This window comes from Takifugu rubripes, chromosome 15 (assembly GCF_901000725.2).
Source record: "Takifugu rubripes chromosome 15, fTakRub1.2, whole genome shotgun sequence".
In the NCBI taxonomy this organism is placed as follows: domain Eukaryota; kingdom Metazoa; phylum Chordata; class Actinopteri; order Tetraodontiformes; family Tetraodontidae; genus Takifugu; species Takifugu rubripes.
The window spans coordinates 10,363,432-10,381,693 of NC_042299.1; the positions used below are offsets into that span (position 1 = coordinate 10,363,432).

At 41.5% G+C, this 18,262-nt stretch overlaps 2 protein-coding genes across 2 annotated transcripts; both read right to left on the reverse strand.

Annotated features, from left to right (window-relative positions):
• Positions 1-122: 122 nt before the first annotated feature.
• On the reverse strand, positions 123-4,853 carry nipsnap2 (nipsnap homolog 2). Its single transcript, XM_003970990.3, has 10 exons — positions 4,696-4,853; positions 3,752-3,876; positions 3,611-3,656; positions 3,439-3,533; positions 2,796-2,866; positions 2,495-2,635; positions 2,373-2,404; positions 1,793-1,887; positions 1,325-1,408; positions 123-1,089 (listed from the first exon to the last, which is right to left on the reverse strand). The coding sequence occupies exons 1-10, from the start codon at positions 4,785-4,787 to the stop codon at positions 1,025-1,027; spliced, it is 846 nt and encodes a 281-aa protein (XP_003971039.1). The 5' UTR covers positions 4,788-4,853; the 3' UTR covers positions 123-1,024.
• A 360-nt stretch (positions 4,854-5,213) lies between these two features.
• On the reverse strand, positions 5,214-6,655 carry mrps17 (mitochondrial ribosomal protein S17). Its single transcript, XM_003970991.3, has 3 exons — positions 6,523-6,655; positions 6,027-6,162; positions 5,214-5,728 (listed from the first exon to the last, which is right to left on the reverse strand). Exons 2-3 carry the CDS (start codon positions 6,147-6,149, stop codon positions 5,405-5,407), a joined length of 447 nt encoding a protein of 148 aa, XP_003971040.1. The 5' UTR covers positions 6,150-6,162; positions 6,523-6,655; the 3' UTR covers positions 5,214-5,404.
• Positions 6,656-18,262: the final 11,607 nt, after the last annotated feature.

The window sequence follows — 18,262 nt, forward strand, 5'->3', positions numbered from 1 at the left end:
CCGCCTCATCCATCCATCACTCCAGTCTTACTCTCAAATAGAACGTTTTTACAGCAGTGTGGATGAGCAAGGTGCAACAAACAACACCAGTAACGACAAAATAAATAAATAAACCCAAACAAGACTTTCATTAGAAGTTTAATTCAATATGTACAGCTAGCCTCTTAAAGCACTGCAATCCATGCTTTTCACAATGAGGAAATTACTCTCCGTCAGTCCTCTGGATTTACATTACAGTTTGCAGACACAGCTATGTCTGCACTATGTCTACCTGCAATCTGATCACACAAAAACATTCTCACACAATCAATGACCAGATCAGCAAAAAAACAAAGTCAGTAAGTCAATGCGTACATATTACCTGCACTGAAATCTAAAATAACACCAAACCTTCGCCATCATCGTACCGTCTGTAGAAATAGAAAAACAATATTTTCAATAGGAAATAGAGGTGTGCTCAGTTTATCTGACAAAACTACAGGCATCCCACATATTTCTTCACTAGATTTTCTTTAAATCTTCATGGTCAGCATACACATTCATAAACATAACAATCCAACCAGTTGAAACCTTTAAAACACACAGTAGTGAAGTGTGAACTTTGGAGCTGTGGTTTGCTTCAAAAATACTGGAAGCTGAACCGCATGGTTCAATTTTAGTTAGAAATGTTTTGTAACTTTTTAATTGGGAAAACTGGAGCCGAAGTTAAATGTAACTGAGATGAAGAAAAATAAACCATTTTAAGATCCAAACCTCTAAATCACAGACAATGAAGAGGATATTGAATGCTAGATTATCTAAACACAGACTCATCAAACATTAACACAAAAACTTTAACAGATGAAGTTCAGCGAGAATCATTTTCACCTCTTCATCTGAAATGAGACTTTCGAAACCAAAACTGAAAAAAACTGGGACACAAAAACAGAAAACAACAGAATTATGATGCAGGTTTTCCTGTCAGCACGCAGTCCAGAGTTGTGATTCCTTCAGTGGCTGCTGGAAGACTCCCTGGAGCCTGGGATCACTTCAGAGGTGAAGTCTTCATGGGGATCATTATTCTAGATTCCATATGCTGAATAAGGGGAACTGCAGGAAGAAGAACAGTCAAATTTCAATGATGCCTCATATAATGATTTGTATTTTGCTCAAATCTAGAAATAATACCCTTCCTGAATAAAAAGATCCTCTCTCTCTCTGTATATATATATATATATCATATACTATGTTCCCATTGACCGTTGGAAGTAGAAGTTTGGTTAAGTGATAAATTGAGTCAAGAGATGTTTTCATTCCGCCCAAAGATGTGAAATATGTGACCTACCGGTGTAATAGACAATTTCATCCCAACCGTCTCGCTGCCAAGCTGCATTTCTGGTATTTTCCCTGGACTGAAGGTCTTTGTAAGCTTGAATTTAACAAGAAAATGCAGAACTTTTATCAAGTTATAGCTTGTGTGGTTTAAATGTGCAGCCTCCAGTCACAGCAGATCCTAAAGAAACATCTCACACAGCTTTCTAAAAGCACTATGAAAAGTGGAATAATAATGTAATAATTAATATGCACAAACTTCACTCTGCTGCCACAGATTGTGCAACAATGAGGCTCTGTGGCTTATCAGTAGCAATGAAATGAGAATCCTTCACTGCACAATGGTGTTATAGCGCCACCTACCAGTCACATCTAAACAACCCAGCCTCAAAAATGTGCATTTCTAGAGTAGATTCCTGATTATGGGGGTAAATAGATGAATAAAATTCCAATGGAACTGATGAAATAGAGAATTGTTTACCCCATAAGTGGTGAACCGTGTATAAACTTCCAATCTGGGAGAAAAATCCCCCCACTGCCTCCTGGTTCTGCTGACGAATCTCGATGGCGCGAGCCCTGCACGACAGCACAGCGAGTTACCGTCATCATAAGCACCTCCAAACGTAGTTTCTGAACAATTTAGAACCCCAAACCCAAGTATGTGGATTTCAAACTTAACCTGAAATTATTTGAATAGCCCGGTAATTTCTAATAATGTTAATCCCAGAATTGTTCTGCACATCTTAACCAGAAATTGCTGAAATACAAAATCAGGCAAATTTCCCATTCATCAGATGCACGTATATATTAATCAGGGATCAATCACGTGTGATTTACAAGATGCATCCTGTCATGCTTTGTTATCATGCAGATATTGTGTAGCTAAAATAAATAATACCATCGACTCCTGCTACAATCTGTAAAACCAATAAAAATGTAGTGAGGGAATGTTAAAATGACTGAAATATATGAAATCTGCTCTGCTTCAAGGGCTGACTGAATATAGATCCAATACATTTCAGATACTTTAAGCTTAAGAAAGTACAAAGGTTAGACTTTACCAGTAATTTCCCCACTCGATCATCGTCCCCGGCTGAAAGGAGGGAGGAGACGAGTTATCTCACTGTTGTATTCAAAAGCTAACGAGCACCACAAGTAACGATGAGCATAGGCGGAGAATTACCCTGAGCTGATATGACCGAAGCTCGTAGATGTTGGGTCCTGGACGAGGTACCGGTTCGTTCCAGAAGCTGAACTCCAGCAGCAGCTGGTTCCTACGAGACAGCAGCATCTTCCCCCTCTCGTTCCTGTAGTCCATGAATTTCTAAAAGAACAATAAACACGGGGAACGCTTGTCAGATCTGAGGGGGGGAAAACATTTAAAACTGATTTAAAGGCATTGAAATTATTTTGACAGAACTTTGGAGAAAACACACACACACACACACACACACACACACACACACACACAAGGCTGCCTGTACCTTATTCTGCCTGAGTTTATTCATGACTTCAGTGAGAGCTGGGTATCCCCCCCGATATCTCCACAGGTGCACTGGAACAGAACAGGATCTAATCACAAGCTTCACCCACCAATTACATCTGTAAAAATACCAAATTTCCAACGAAGAACGATACAGTTCTCATAGTGCGTTCAAATCTATTCATTTAGCAAAATTTAAATTAGCAATAAAGACACTTTTCGTGTAGAAAAGGATTTAATCTGATTACACCCAATTCAACAGGATAAAAACAGTTTATCAGCGTGCAAATTCTAAAAATAAATAAAAAGCCTGTGTTTTATTCCGTGCACGGGCTGCTGTTATTAGCAAGCTGTAACATTAGAGGCTGATCACAAAAGTAAAATGAGAAATGTGACCATGGGGACCGAGTGGACAGCAGCCAGGAAGAGTGCAATATTATCACATCTATAATTAACTACCGGTAAATCATAAGTGCGGCCAAAGACCCAGACTGTCATGGGCTGTTAATGCCAAGTATAATTTAGACATTTGTATTCTTTCAAAATTCTTAATTGATTTTAATGTATGGAGAGTCCTTTTTTGGGCCAAATGCAGGCTAATCTCTTATATATATGGCCAATCCCACATGCCTCTGGGCTCTTACCTGCCTGATCCTGCTCGCCGTACCATGTGTTCCAGGTGCCCACCAGCTCGCAGGGGTACTCGGGATCGGCATGAATCGAAGGCAACACATCTTCACTGAAACAATGTAACCGATAAAAAGGGTAAATACAAATGTAAATGCACACTTTATTTGTTTTAGAACAGTAACTCACCAAAGTTCATTGTAAGCATCAAGGCACTCGGGCTTGACATTGTGAACTGCAAAAAAATGGCGAAGACTCTGAATACATAATTCTAGAGAGAGATAGTCACTATAAAAGAAAATAGTATCGCGACACAGGGGCCACACATACACTGGATTTTATACAGATTGTTATCTTCTTTTTTGGCAAGCAGGTGAGAGTGGGCATCTTTCCTGGGGTCAACCTTCCGGACAAACAGGGATTTGAACCAGCTGTCCTGGTAAGCTGAGAGACTCCTGGAGTGAAACCAAATATACATTTGATCCAATTTCAAGTTTGCAAGATAAAGAAGCCATAGTTCAGATGGTCTGCAAACTATTTAAAAAAGAAACGGACGGGCTCAGAAGATGGAGCCCATTATTGTTAATTTTTCTGAAGTTGTGACAGATTCCTGTTCCTTATAGATCACGTGATTCTGAATAACAGGGAACAGTGAATGCAATTTATGTTCATGACGTGTACTTTGTTAAAGATGTGGACCCTGTGAATGCACAAGAGTTCCATTGTGAGCTACTTAAAGCTTTGGACGGAAAAATATTTTAACACCACTTATTAACCGCGTTTCAGATGAGGGTTTACCAAGTCGCAAACTAACAACAGCCTTAACAAACACATCTGCACGAAGCAACTTGCAATATGCTGCGTTTATACTGTAGACGCTGGTTAATCTAAGGACACCAACCCAAATAAGTGACGTTGATTTTAAGCTTTGGCTGTCTGCCTTGACCTTGACCACTTTGTGACAGTTATAACGCCTTGTTTATGCACCACAACAGAGCAAAGTTGCTTCATAAGCAATCGCTGACTGGCTTTATTTCGCACTGCGTCACCATCGTTTGAGATTAGCAACAAAGTTAGCAACCTTTTTAGCCAAAAAGCTAAAGGTAGCTGCGCTGCACGAGATGTCAGTGAACGTAGCCCGCGTCCTGACGTTAGCCTTTAGCATAGCTCCGTAGCGCACCGGGACTCGCTGTGAGTGCGAAACTCTGCGGGAACAACACGCCTTTGGCGTGGCATGCGGGCGTAATTGCAATTACGGTAAACGCGAGTCTAACCTTGTGACGACCGTAACCGTTGCGTTCATCCGAAGCCCATTTTTCGTGTGTTTAAGGCCTCTGCCCACTGTGTGAAAGATCCGAGTGGCCATGTTTCCCCCCCGATTGTTGACGTCAGCAGGCACAGCCTGGGTAGTTCCTGGAGGACTGACGCCTGAATGAGCGCCAACGTGCTTGTTTTTCTTTTTGGCCTAAATAAAGCCACCAAATCCTCAAACTATCAGAGTATTAATGAGTCGGCTGTGTTGATGTGTTGCAGCTACAGTACCTTATGCCACAACCCTTAATTTAAGATATTCCTTAAATGAAATGGCATAGCATTCCACATATTATCCGGAATAAAATGCTTTACTTATTTCTTCTACATCAACTATATATTTATTTATTTATTTTGCCAAGAGCCTTAACACATAACTGTTCTCCACTGAGATATAAATCTAGATTATATATGATTTGAACATACCCACAATTACATAGTTTACAGTGGTTCCTTAAATTATGAGCAGCACACAAGCATATTGAGGAAAGAAACCACACATTATTTATATTTTATTGAAAATTCCTCATAATCATGTACTGAAGCAAACATTTGAGTAGGTGTTGCATGGCCTAAAATGTATCAAAGCGCTTCATGTTAAGTTACACTTAATAGTCTCTACATTTATATTTACACCAACACTTGAAACACAATGTGCAGAACCTGCATCTTTCATGAAGAAGGCTTCTGTGCTGGTGCTGAATCAGATCCACTTGACCCAGCAGAGATGTGGAGCTCCTTTAGTGTCTCAGATAATTTTACCTCTTCGTCTGGACTGACCACGAGGTCAGTGAGAGGCTCCAAAAACTCTGTTCCCGCAACTCTCTTTCCCGTCAGTGGGTCGACCACCCGGCCCACTTTGTACACTATCTCCGACAGTTCATGCTTCACATGTTTGGACCTCGCTTCAGGCAGAGCTTTGAGAAGGACAATATCTCCCACAGTGCATTGCTCCAAAGCATCATGTGCAAAGTAGGTCTTCCTCTTGTTGTAGTACTACAGAAGAGATAACAATTTTAGTTACATTTTTGCATCTCCAGTGACTCTGCATACCTGTTCTGTGACAAAGATGCTCAGCATTATAGCTCAGATTTTGCATTGCATATGCATAGATTTACTTTGTACTTTTCTATATATTAAAGAAATCAGTTTCCGGATGCAAAATACAAAAAACAAAATACGAAAAGACTACCTTAGCACGGGTATTGACATTTGTTATATTGGTGTCAAATAGGGTTATATTATTTGTGTAAAATTTGGCTACATAACTCGCACGACTGTGTTAAGAGCTCACCTTGAGCAGATAAGGATCCAGCACCAACCTTGTGACTCGCACTTTGGCTGTTTTTTCCATCTTGGTCCCTATAACTCTGCCGATGACCCATTTTGCATGGACTGTAGCACGCCTGACAGACATTCTGCACGTCTAACTATAAAATATCAAAGAAAGGACGTTTAATTTGATGTTAGTCCGACTCTAAACATTCATCAGTCCACTTCTAATTTTATTTCAGCTAGTTTGATAGTAATATTTACAATTATAACGGATCTACCTTACACTATTACTGCACACATGGCCCGATACAACGTATTTTACAGTACAACTCCCATTACACGTTACATTTAGGGTCAATCTCAGTGAATGGCAGATGAAATGCACAGGAGAAACAGCTAGCCTAGCTGCTAACTGTTTTTAACTTAGCTCTCGTTCACACATTCATTCAAAATAAGTACTTTGACTGATAGTAATCACAATTAAAACTACTAAAGCATTCAAGGAATCAACTCACAAATGCTACGTTGAAGAGATAATTTGAGAAGGTCAAAAATATATCTCATAAGGAAAGATGCGCCATGCTGCTCTGCATCTTTCCGGCTTGTTTTGATGACGTCATGTAGGGTACGTCAAGAGGGACAAACAAATGAGCGTTCAGGCGAAAACGCCCCACCGTTATTCCAATTCCATTTATTATTTGTACTTTACAGAAGTTTTATAGTACAACTAAGACCTAAAATCAACATCCAACATAACCGTCTGCCTCTAAAATTGCTCCTTTTTGAAGAGAACAAACTTCTCCTTTTGTCCTAGAGATGGCAGCAAAGGACGAAGTGACAGAAAGATTGCGTTTTACGATTGGGAAAAGCTATAAATATTCCAGAGAATCTCTTAGAATATAGGCTCTCGCTGTTACTGTATTTCAACAGGACAGATGCAAATGATTAATTCGACATTGCAGCCTGTTACTGGCAGTGTGATTATGTTTCTCCACAGATGACATTTACAGATCAGATGAAGTGAGAAGGGATGCAAATAAGACATGGCGAGCTTCAACAGTGCCAATGGTCGTAAAACATAAATCTGACATCCAACAAGAGAGCACACAAACAATGGTGGCCATTTACAAAGTAGCTCAGTTAAAAAATGAGAGGAAAAACAAGCAGCATATTTAACAAGCAGTATATTTAATTGTCATATCTGAAGATCGGGGGAACAGTCGTTATCTTTGAACAATGTCTGTTTGTGTTTAATGGATGTTTTCAATTTTCACAATATTCCTTTAGGGTATTAGCATGCTTTGCTTTATTAGTTAATTGTAAACACAACACAGCCTACAGCTGAAGCAGGAATGTTTGTCCCACATCTGTTTGGTCATAAACCAAAGTGCAAATTAAAATAATAATCTGATGATGGCACAGGCTAAATTCTGGGCTAGGGTGTGTGGGGAATCTTAGAATTCAGTAAGAACAGTTGTCACAAATCTTTTTATGTTTGTACGGTCATATAAAATTTACTCATTCCATCTCATGAGGCCTTGTTGAGACATTTTGGATATCTACAAATGACCAATGTGCATTTACAGCAGGTCTTTTGTGACCAAGGGCTGAGTGAAATGGTCCATTAACACCCCTGCATTGACAGCCTTGTCTCCGTCCCCTAGTTAGATTTGGCCAGGACTCAGAGCTGACTACAAGGCAGAACAATCTGGTCTTAATCAGAGTGACGCTGTAAAGTGCAGTTCTCGTTCTCTGTTTCCCATTTAAGGCAGCGCAACAATGAGACACCTCTGCCAAAATTACTGCATTAGCCTGCTTTTGTCTTCATGCGAGTGAGACAACTCACAGAGAACCAGCTCTTTTCTGCTCTTCCTACTTTAAGTGTCCAATAAACATACACTAATCATGTTTATTGGATGTTCAGATAAGCGTCCAATAAACCAGAATTCAAAATTTTAACTGGAATTCAAAATTCTGCTTGCCATGTAGAATTTAAGTGTATTTCTCAGCGCTTACATGCACTGTTTAAATGTAGATTAAGTCTCATTTTAAATCTGTGCTAAAGTCTACACTCTTGATTCTTCACTTTGACCTTGTTACAATATTTACCTTAAGATAATCAGGCACAGACCTAATTCCAACCCCCACTAATGTTTTTATTTATGAAGGAGCTGAAATGTTCAGTTATCGGCTCTGCTGCAAGTGAAAGCATGGCTGCACTGACATGAGACAGAGGCCTGATAGCACAGACTGGACCATTACACTCGTATGTTTTCTGTGATAACACGCTGACCTCTTAATCAGCCGGTTCTATATTTTCAGATTAGCATGCTAAAACAATGTTAGCTGACAGCCTCCTATGTGCAATATTAGTCTCAAGACATTTTTGAGGAGATTAGCCTATTTAGCTGGACTGTTTTTGTATGATTGCGACTGAGCATATCGCTGAGTAAAATCAGCCTGTGGGACCATTGTGTGGGGTGGTTAAGCTGGGACCAGCAGAGTGATTATTGTGGAAAATACTGGTAACGTTTGAAGTTATGAGGCAGAAATCTATTTTCCAATTTAACACAAAGGTCAGAAATAACCCACATAGTGCGTGGCGATCCAGATCATGCTATACCACACATTATATATTTGCTGTTGGGATCAGACTGTAATGTTAGGAATACCTTTTGAAACAGGCTTAGTAAAATGACTGTTAGGACCATTTATGAGGTGTTTTATTCCTGATTTAACTGGCAGCAACTGCAGGTAAGCTTTAAAGGTCACCTATCACACCACCTCATGGCAAAATCCCACAACCTCGACATATTCCCAAATTATGCATCTTCTGCATGTTTTGATTGCCTCTGAGTCATGTTACTGGGATCAGAACCAGTACTGGCTGTCAGTCTCTCTTTGAGAGGACCTCTGCACAAAAAAGGAGCTGAAAAGTGGAGATTAAACCAGGGATTTGTACGGTTTGTTATGGTAAATGTTGAGGCATTACCAAGCTTAAGAGCATTGCCAATGTGCAGCGTAAATAGTCTCCCCTCAATTGAAAAGCCCACTGTGATGAGAATTAGTGGTGGAGATTGCTGAGCTTGTAGTTACACACGAGTCACCTGTCCAGGCCTCTCACCTGAGCTGTTCTGGGTGTGGAAATTGCTCCGCATCCATGCCTCTAATGTGTTGGTAGACTCCTGCTGATGAGAAAATCTACTACTGACGCCTGTGTATGTTCCTGTCCTTATTTGCTGCCGACTTAAACAATAAAATCCCACCACTCTGTGTTTTTCTAAGGGTTAAAAGTTGAATACAAGATAACACAGTCGTCACTGCAAGAATGGAGGAAGGGTGAGGTGCAGTGTACAGGGAAAATACTTGGCAGTGAGAACATTTTTGGTTGATTTGAAAGGGCATTGACTCACAGCGAACAGGCGAATGTGTATGTTTCCATGGAGGATTGACTGTAGGGTTAATGACAGTGTTCCTGTTTGAGCTGCAGCCAAAACTCAAAGGGGGTTTGTTCACAATTGGACAGAGGCGGTTAGCCCCGTAGTCTCCCACCACGGCCAAAGAAATTTGGGTTGCTTCAACCTTTGCTACCAGTGATTCAATTTAAAAAAAAATGCAGCATATGACCCGTAGGCAAGGATTTTCCAAAGCCAAACCACTCAACTCTCAGAGTCTGCCAAGCTTGTTGTTTTAATCTGATTATTATTTTCTTTTGAGCTCCTTAGCCTTTCGCAGGTTAGAGACTATACACACCACACGTAAGGAACAGAAAGGCTGGCCAGACTACTAGCGATGTGATCATCCTCATATAAGAAATCATTAAAATAATCCCCCTTTTTTATTTTAGCATGATTAAAAACCTTTGTACATCAATGATACATACAACAAGGACGTCGTAGGGCTGTCCAGATTGACATGCTTCTGCAACATTACATGGACATCGGGGGTCGTGCTTCTCACTGGTGGTGTTCTCTGAGGGTGCTCCAACTACAGGAGGTTCACACTTCTCAGCCTCCCTGGTGAGGCCCCCTGGTGCCTGGACATGCCTCCTGGACACCTCCCTGGTGAGGCTGTATGGGCAGACCCAGGAAACGCTGAAAGAACAGTGTCCAGGACAGTTGGACGGAGTGGCTGAAGAGAGAACAGTGGCCTGGCAATGATCGGCTTTTAATTTGGAAATATGGGAAGTGCCGAATCATCTAATCCTCTGATTAATACCCTGGTCATGTTTACCTATTTCATTGCATCTATGAGGGTCCAGATTCAAAGAGAGATTTAAACAACCGGCCAACATGCTTTATCTCCCCGAAGGCTGAAGTCATGATTAGTTTTGTAAACAATTACTGACTCACTTGAAGCTGATCATCTCCTACAAAGATGAAGCATTTGTTTGAATCTCTACAAAATATTTGGTTCATTGCGTACGAGGAGTCTGATTATCCACCCAGGGTACGCAATATTTTTTTCATATGATGGCAAAGAAAAGGCTTTTGTTCATCTAATTAGGGCAAACAAGCATTCTGACATGGAGCCCGAGAGGGTCGGAGGACAATACAGTGGGTGATGAGGGGCTTTCTGTCAGAAAGATGGATTTGGAACTGTCCTTAATCAGGGTAATCCCAGTTTATAACCTGCTGATAAACTATGTCTATAATAAGTCACGATGATGCTGATTTTTCTAATACAGAGACGAGCGAGAGGGCAGAGAGAGTTGCTCAGAATGGTTCAAATGGGTGTAACAGCCTCACAGGTTCCTATGGCAACGGCCCAATTTACAATTTTCTTAGGTAATTGAAACAAATTATTCCAATTATTCAGAATGCCTATATTTCTGTTTCACGTTTCTATTACCTCAGGACCATCTTCTGCTTGAGCGGAAATCTAATCAGGGAGATAAGATGAGGATTTGAGAAATAATAAAACTACTTTCATATCATCTCGCTGACCTCCCAGCACCAGACTAAACCTCCATCCCCTCGCGAGAGGGGATGCAGCTGTGCGCAGCACCTCACATCTGGTGCAGATGGATAAATTGGTGATATTAAATTTCTAAACAAATGAGGGGGGTTCCTGGAGCTTAGTTTTTTGCGTGTTGAATTAATCCTTCACCAAAGAATGCCGAAAATGGCCTGGAAAAGCCTATGTTAAACCTGCACTTAAATAAATACACTCAGAACAAAGACAGAGAGCTGCGCTGGGTGACCTGTAGGATCACAAGTCTGACCTCAGCTAATGAGCAATGGCGTCGCCTGACCGTTGCACGTACCTGTAACGTGTTTGTTGTCTTTGGATTTCGACGCCACGCTTCCATCACAGCGAGTGTAAGAAAGTGCAGCTGTTGTGTTCTCTGCCGCGCCTCCCGCTGGTGCACACAAACGTCCGCCTGTGTCCCGACAGACGTGACGCGCTTACGTCACCGCGGGGTTTCGGGTCCACGGGGACAGGGTCATAAATCACGGCGTTTGCCAGAAACATCCAGCTTCTTCTGACTCACACGCTGACAACAGCGGTGCCACACCCCGACTCGCTGGATTGATCGCTCTCCTGCAGTTTCTGCCATGATGCTACGGAGCGCGCCTCAGCTGTTGTTTCCATCACGTTGGGTTAAATTTAAGGATACTTGATTCTCTGCTGTCACCTATGAAAGACACAAGAGAGGGTTAGAGTGAGTCTCACGGCAATGCTAAAACACTGTGGCAGGAAGTTGGGACTTTCAAACTGAGCTATGTCGCCCCTTCAATGTGCACAGCACCTGATCCAGACCTGTTATAGGTAAAAGTATGGTTCCACTTTGGCCCACGTGCTATACATTAAATGGCCAAGTCAGGAGGAATTCGGAAATATTCCCCAGGGAAGTGACATCACTTCATCCCATCTCCCCAGTGACCCCTGTGACCTCCTATAAGCATTCTGTAAGACTACATTACCTCTAAATGAAGCGCAGAGGAGCCATTTTTATCAATACGTGTAACAGAAACGCGATATTCATGTTTGAGCTACGTGTCATATTTTTGAGCATGTGAAGCAGGCATGTTATCATTAATCCTTCAGCTTTTAAGATGTTGTGCCAACAATGTGGTTCATATTTACAGGCCATAACTCACGGCTCAAGTATTTGATTGGGTTTATTCAGGCCTTCTCTGCAGTAATCTGGGTTTTGTCTACGTATAATACAAACAGTGTGGGTGTTAATGCGTCCAGTTAGAGTACTAGGCAGTAGTTGGAATCAAGTTATTGTCTCACTGTGCAAAAAATAGCACATTTACAGAAGCTGAGCCTCACAAATCCTTATTAGAAGACTGAGATGAGGTTAATACACACATCATATTTCACTATATTATTACTAAATGATAATTCATGTTTAAGAGTTGGCAGCATCCAGCAGGGAGATACAGACCAGGAAGCATAAATACATGAGATAACCTACAGTGGCTGTCAGTGGACAACCTTTATTGACAAAACAGGAATGGAATTAAACAAGTGAAAGATTGAGAAGGTGTCGTTTTTAACAAAATACCAAAGTCCGTGTTCCAGTGTATTCCATCTCTTTCACGCTCCAGTAGAAACAGGGTGGGGCTCCTCAAACACCCTAAAGTGTGAAACACTTCAGCAGAGTTTTGCCATCACGTTTTAACTGCTGCACCTCTTATTTATCAGCGTGTGCCGATGTTGATGGCGGTCCTTCAAGGAAGCGAGTGGCCGTCTGATCTAACTGGGCCCCCAAATCTGCTTTGTATTACATTCAGTTTTCATTGTCTACAGTTTGTAGGTGCGGCGTGAGCGTTTACGTCTCCGCTTTGGCCCTATTCTCGTACCCGTTTGTTCAGTGGTTTGTTTATTGGAAGGATTTTGCAGAGACTACAGCGTGTATTACAATATGGAAGGACGGAGAACGGGCCAAGTTTGTTCTCTGTAGTTTGTTTCAAATGTTTGTTCATTTCATATTGTCATTTGTTACATCTTTAGAGAAGCATCAATTATCTCCACCAGAGCTAATAAATTGGCCATGTTTTAAATGTTCTGTGGCCTTTGAGCAGGATTAAACTCCAGACATGAGTCAATGTACTTTCTCTGGATACTTCAGTGTATGTTTTGTCATGAGTCATCTTAAACCCCTCGTTAATCTGTAGCTTCATCCTGAAAACTAGCTTCCAAACAATAAACGGACATTCTCTCTGCCATTAGATAGTTGGGTGTCAGCACTTAAATATGTGTTACAGCACCGTTCTACTAATTATCTCAGAGAATCCCAGCCCTGTGCATGTAAACCTCTACTGTTACAGCAACAGAGAAGAAAAGCATGATTGAATTAAACTGCGATGGAGGTAAGACAGAAACATTTCCCAGACCACTGAGGTCATGGTTTTTGCACAAGCCTACAGGGATCACAGCAGATAATAGGGCTCCATCTTCCAATACGCCATGAAAAGACAACTTCTAGTTGGCTTGCCTGTTTCCCAAACATAAATATTCCGTAAATTTATGGGGACAAGGTTCATTGAGCAACAGTTGTTACAGAAAAGCTGAAAGGTTTTCAACTGCCAGGGGCTGGGCTGCATGATTTGCTGCAAATATCTTTGTGGTTTACATCTATACAAATCCCATACATACTGGTGTCAACTTTTGAACCACAGAGGACTGGATAAATCTGTGTCCAGGGTCTCCAAATGTTGGAAACTTCACTGATTTGACATTGTTTGACAGACTGTTTTTAAAAAAAACCCACAATATCCATGGCTTTACACTGATTCACTGGGTCGGATTAACTTCACTACTTTGTGAAGATGTTTGAATTCCAGTGATTTAAGAAAAAAAAAATGAAGAGAAATTTTGTAAATAAAATGTAAAAAGCTGCAGCGCGTCAGCCAGCGCACAACTTAGACTGGAGGACTTTATCTTCACGCTGCTCCAGGTGCATGGCTCAGATCTACTTTGTGGGATGATTCGTGTGTGGAGAGAAAAAATTACTGTCATATTAATATCATACCTATACTCAACGATCAATTCAATCGCTGTAATTGGCAGCAACCGATCACCCGTGTGCTAAAAATGTCTAAATTTAAGCCAACCCCTCTAAAAAGGAACTTGAAGCACAGATATTTCTAATACTGTTGCCTCAGTGTCAACTGGGACCTCCTAATTATGGGAAATGAAAAGCTTAAGAGTGTTTAACAACATCCCTAAAATAGCATCATCATTCATCAAAGCCCAGCTTTGGGTTCTCCTACTTGCCCAGTACATTTGAACCACTCATGCTCTTCATAAACAAACTCTTTCCTCATGCACTGTCTGTTTACAAGTGAGCCCTCCAAAATGAGCGCAGAGCATCAGAGCTTATTTTTTTGTTTTAATCCATCTGACAGAGAGTCTCCAGGAAACCAAACTTGCAAGGCAATAAAAGCAAAGCATCTCCATGGCCACTGTTGTTACACTATACATCAAACCCAAATTTTTAGTCGGTGTGTCACCAGTTATGATTGATGGCACAGTCAACCAGACGGCTCAGCTAATCTCTAAAAAGATTACAACTTCACAAGTTTTATTTTTCTCTCTTGCCTCTAAACACTGGTTGCTCATAGTTCACAGTTTAATTTGCCAAAAAGCCCAACTCGGTATTAATATCGCGGCTGCCCGATCCTGCTCGATTCTATGTATGGTCAAGACAGGCGGACATGCTGCAGGTGTGCGCCACAAGCAGGAGCTGGAAATTCTGCTGCCAAAGTCTGGACTGGCAGCCCAGCCTCAAATCTCTCTCCACTCAAGCCTTTTCACTTCAAACCTCCCTCACTCTGCATCTGCTGGGCTCTGCCACGTGATTCATCTCTTCCAAACGGAGAGCAGACGCTTCAAAAGATCCGACAGGGGAGAGAATATGATCGTGATTGTTGCGCTAAGACACCTGACAAGCTGTAAATCTATTCTGGCAGGACGTTTTCCTGACATCATTGTCTACTTGACTGTTTTTGGTCATTGGCTGTCAGGGTAAAAGTGGGATTTCGATTTGAATGCTTGACAAATAAAAACACACGCTTCCTTTTGTATCTGCACCTGTTTATGTCTGCTCGGCAGATTTGTTGCTTAGTCACATTTACACAATCATAAATTATTCAAATGATTTTGCTTTTCGCATACCAGCGGGACTCCTTATTCCTAGGAATTAATCTTAAACATCTGAGAGGGTGAAATGGTTTCCATATTGTCCATGTTATATGTTATCACACTAGATTCCCTCTGGATCATTTTGATCCACTGTTGTCCTCGTTCCTCCTCTCTTGGGCCCTTCGGTAGACAAAGCAGAACATCTTCGCTTCACTGTTTAAATTTAAATTTGAAGATAAGCAAATTTCAACTATTCTCAACTGAATAAGTTTTAAATAAGTTTGTTTTAATTAGGTACAGTATTTATTAGGGGTTTTACTGATAGGATGGCTAAATCGTTAATAATTCTGATGTGCTCTGAATGTATTAGATGGTGGTGATGCATGATTTGGGACATAAAATGGACTTTTGTGAAGTCTTCCTTGGATAGGTTGTAAATCACTTCTGCTGTTTGACGGTGTCGTCGTGTCAGAAGATGTGATGTACTGACGGATTATCACTTTTGACAGTCTTGTGGTCATTGTGACAACTGTCCTGTCCTTCCAATCAAAGAAGTGAGCTGATCTTAAAATATCCTTCAGCCTGCAGCCAGACGGGAAAGAGTTTGAACGCGACTGATTGCAGTATTAAAAAGCATTATTGCATTAAAGAGGACTCATTTTTGTGAGAAGCCACCTCTCTACCATGTAAAAAAATAAATCTGATTCTTTTTATGTTACTTTATTAGCACTAAAAGAACAATGTGAAGCATTTAAATGATTTCTGATGTCTGGAAACAGAAACGTGATGACTCACAGACGGGGTGAATTATATCGTAGTGCCATGTTGGAAGCATTTTTGATCCTGTTTGTTTCACAATGAGCCGATGTAGTAAATCTTTTGTCTAGTAAAGGAATGAAGGAAATCAGTTACATGATGTTACCTGCTGCTATGGTTTATGGTGTTATCCTTTTCTTTACTGCAGCACTAAATCACAGATAAATTGGTAAAAGCCCAAAGTTATCCTAAAATCCCATAGCTCAATGACACAGGCATTCACTGCTGTGCAAACATTTCAGCTGCCTCTATAAGACTTTGGGAAAGCTCATATTAGCTCGGGTGACGTTAACTTAGTGTCAACGGTTCTCCCTCAGTCTTTTTTATTCACCCTTCTTTCTTAAATGAGTTCTTATCAAGCTTTAACCCTAATTTTCCCACAGTAGTTAAGTCAACAGATAAACCAGTAATCTAAACAGGTTCCAGTGCCAATAAAAATGGGGTTCAACTCTGCTGTGGAGCATAAAAGATGCACAAATTACAGACTGCATCTAATGTCACGTGTGACGGACACAACGGCCCTGCTGCCTGTCAGCGGCGGCGGCGGTGGCGTCGGCATTCGGATGACATCATGTTATTATGAAACTGGAGCTTGAGAGGCGATGGTTAGCGAACGAAGCTTAACGCTGCGCAACAAAGGAGAGTTAAAGAAGTAGATGTTTGAAATTGAAAACTAGGATGACCACAGGCTCAGATTCAACTAATCTGATTTCCTGTGAATGAATTTACTGTTTATTCTGTGGATGAAGGTCTGATCTAGTGATTAAAGTGTGCAGCTTTTACCCAAATGTGTGTATCACGTTGTGAGTCAGGCTACACCCTCAAGCACATGGTAAATCAGAGCTATGCTGGTCGACATTAAAACTCCAACTGAACGCATTTAAATGTAAAACATCATTCAAATGGACATCGACTGTTCTCCTTATTCAGTTCAGGCGTGTGTTTGTTCGTGCGCGTCCATGTAAGGATCATCACCGTTCGGGTAGCAGCTCATCATTCACGCTGGGGATGGCGACTGGGGAACATCTGTATTTGTCTGGTCTGGATACAAATCTCTCTGCCAAACTCTGCTTTTTCAGAAAGTTGACTCACACACTGTTTATTTTCTGTGTGCTCAAAAATGGCACCGAAACTCAAAACAGGGATGCCAAATAAATCTAGGCTTACACTATTGTTCTCTACTGGGATGGGGTGACAAAGCACTGAGATGGGGGGGGTCTGGGCTCAAATGCAGATGTGGCAGATGGTTGAGGGAAACCCCCCCCCGAGAAGGTCGGCGTTAGCCAAAGCTGCTGATCGAAAGAGGCGAGGCGGGAATCTGGGTCCAACGACAGCCAAAGGATTCACGAAACACAACATCTCGACAACACCCGAAAGTGCTGCCGTCTTCAGAGTGACCGCATCACGCCACAATTCACGCTGCGATTCCTAGAGTCCTCCCGTGAAGAGGGGAAAATAAACAAGCGAGGAGATGAAATGATGTAGATAGACGGATGTTAAGATGGCAACACACTCAAACACAACACCCTGAACCAATGCTGCCATTACAGACACAAACACACAGGGACGCTCCCTCCTCATGGTCTCTGAAGCTGTGACCCATTGCTAAGCAGCTGATGACAACTCAATGAGATAATGGCTGATGAGACCTGTGCCAGTAGAGCTCTTGCCGGGTTTTCAGCACGTGGATTCCTGCTATCCGATCAAGGAGAGAAGATAGATGAGCCTACCGTCTAACGGGCCCTTGATTATCGTGTCAGTAACAGAATGAGATGATTTCCTCGTCTAAAGTGCCTCCAGCTGACTGGTGTGGTGATTACAGAGACTTTGGTTTGGTTGTTCTTCCATTAACAGGGAGCTGCATGACCTCAGATTGCATGATGGGGTTTCGAAGGCTGTAAAGTGGGTCCGAGTTTAACCGATCAGACGGGCCTTTGTTTGGGGTGTAGCTCTGCTTCACGACTGTCTCCCACCAAATGAGGAGAAATTGGACACGCTTTTTCCGCCATGAAACCAAAGACTGAAAAACAGAATTCACCAGAATGCTTCAATTTACCTTCAAGATGGTGGAGGCCGTAAAACGCAGCGGGAAAAGGCCCAAAAACCTGTTTGGCATTTGGTTTTTATAAAAATCACAATCGCCTTTTCTGTGTAACAAACAAATATTAGTTTTTGTGTTCTATGAAAATTCAAACGTTTACTCCCGCGTGTGTGTGTTTGTGTATGCTTCCTGTCAAGCGATGCCTGGCATGAGACAAAATGCTGATCTCATCCTTCCATTTACATCAATTTGCTTACAGAAATCTGCTGGTGAGCGAGAGATGCACGCACCAAACACAA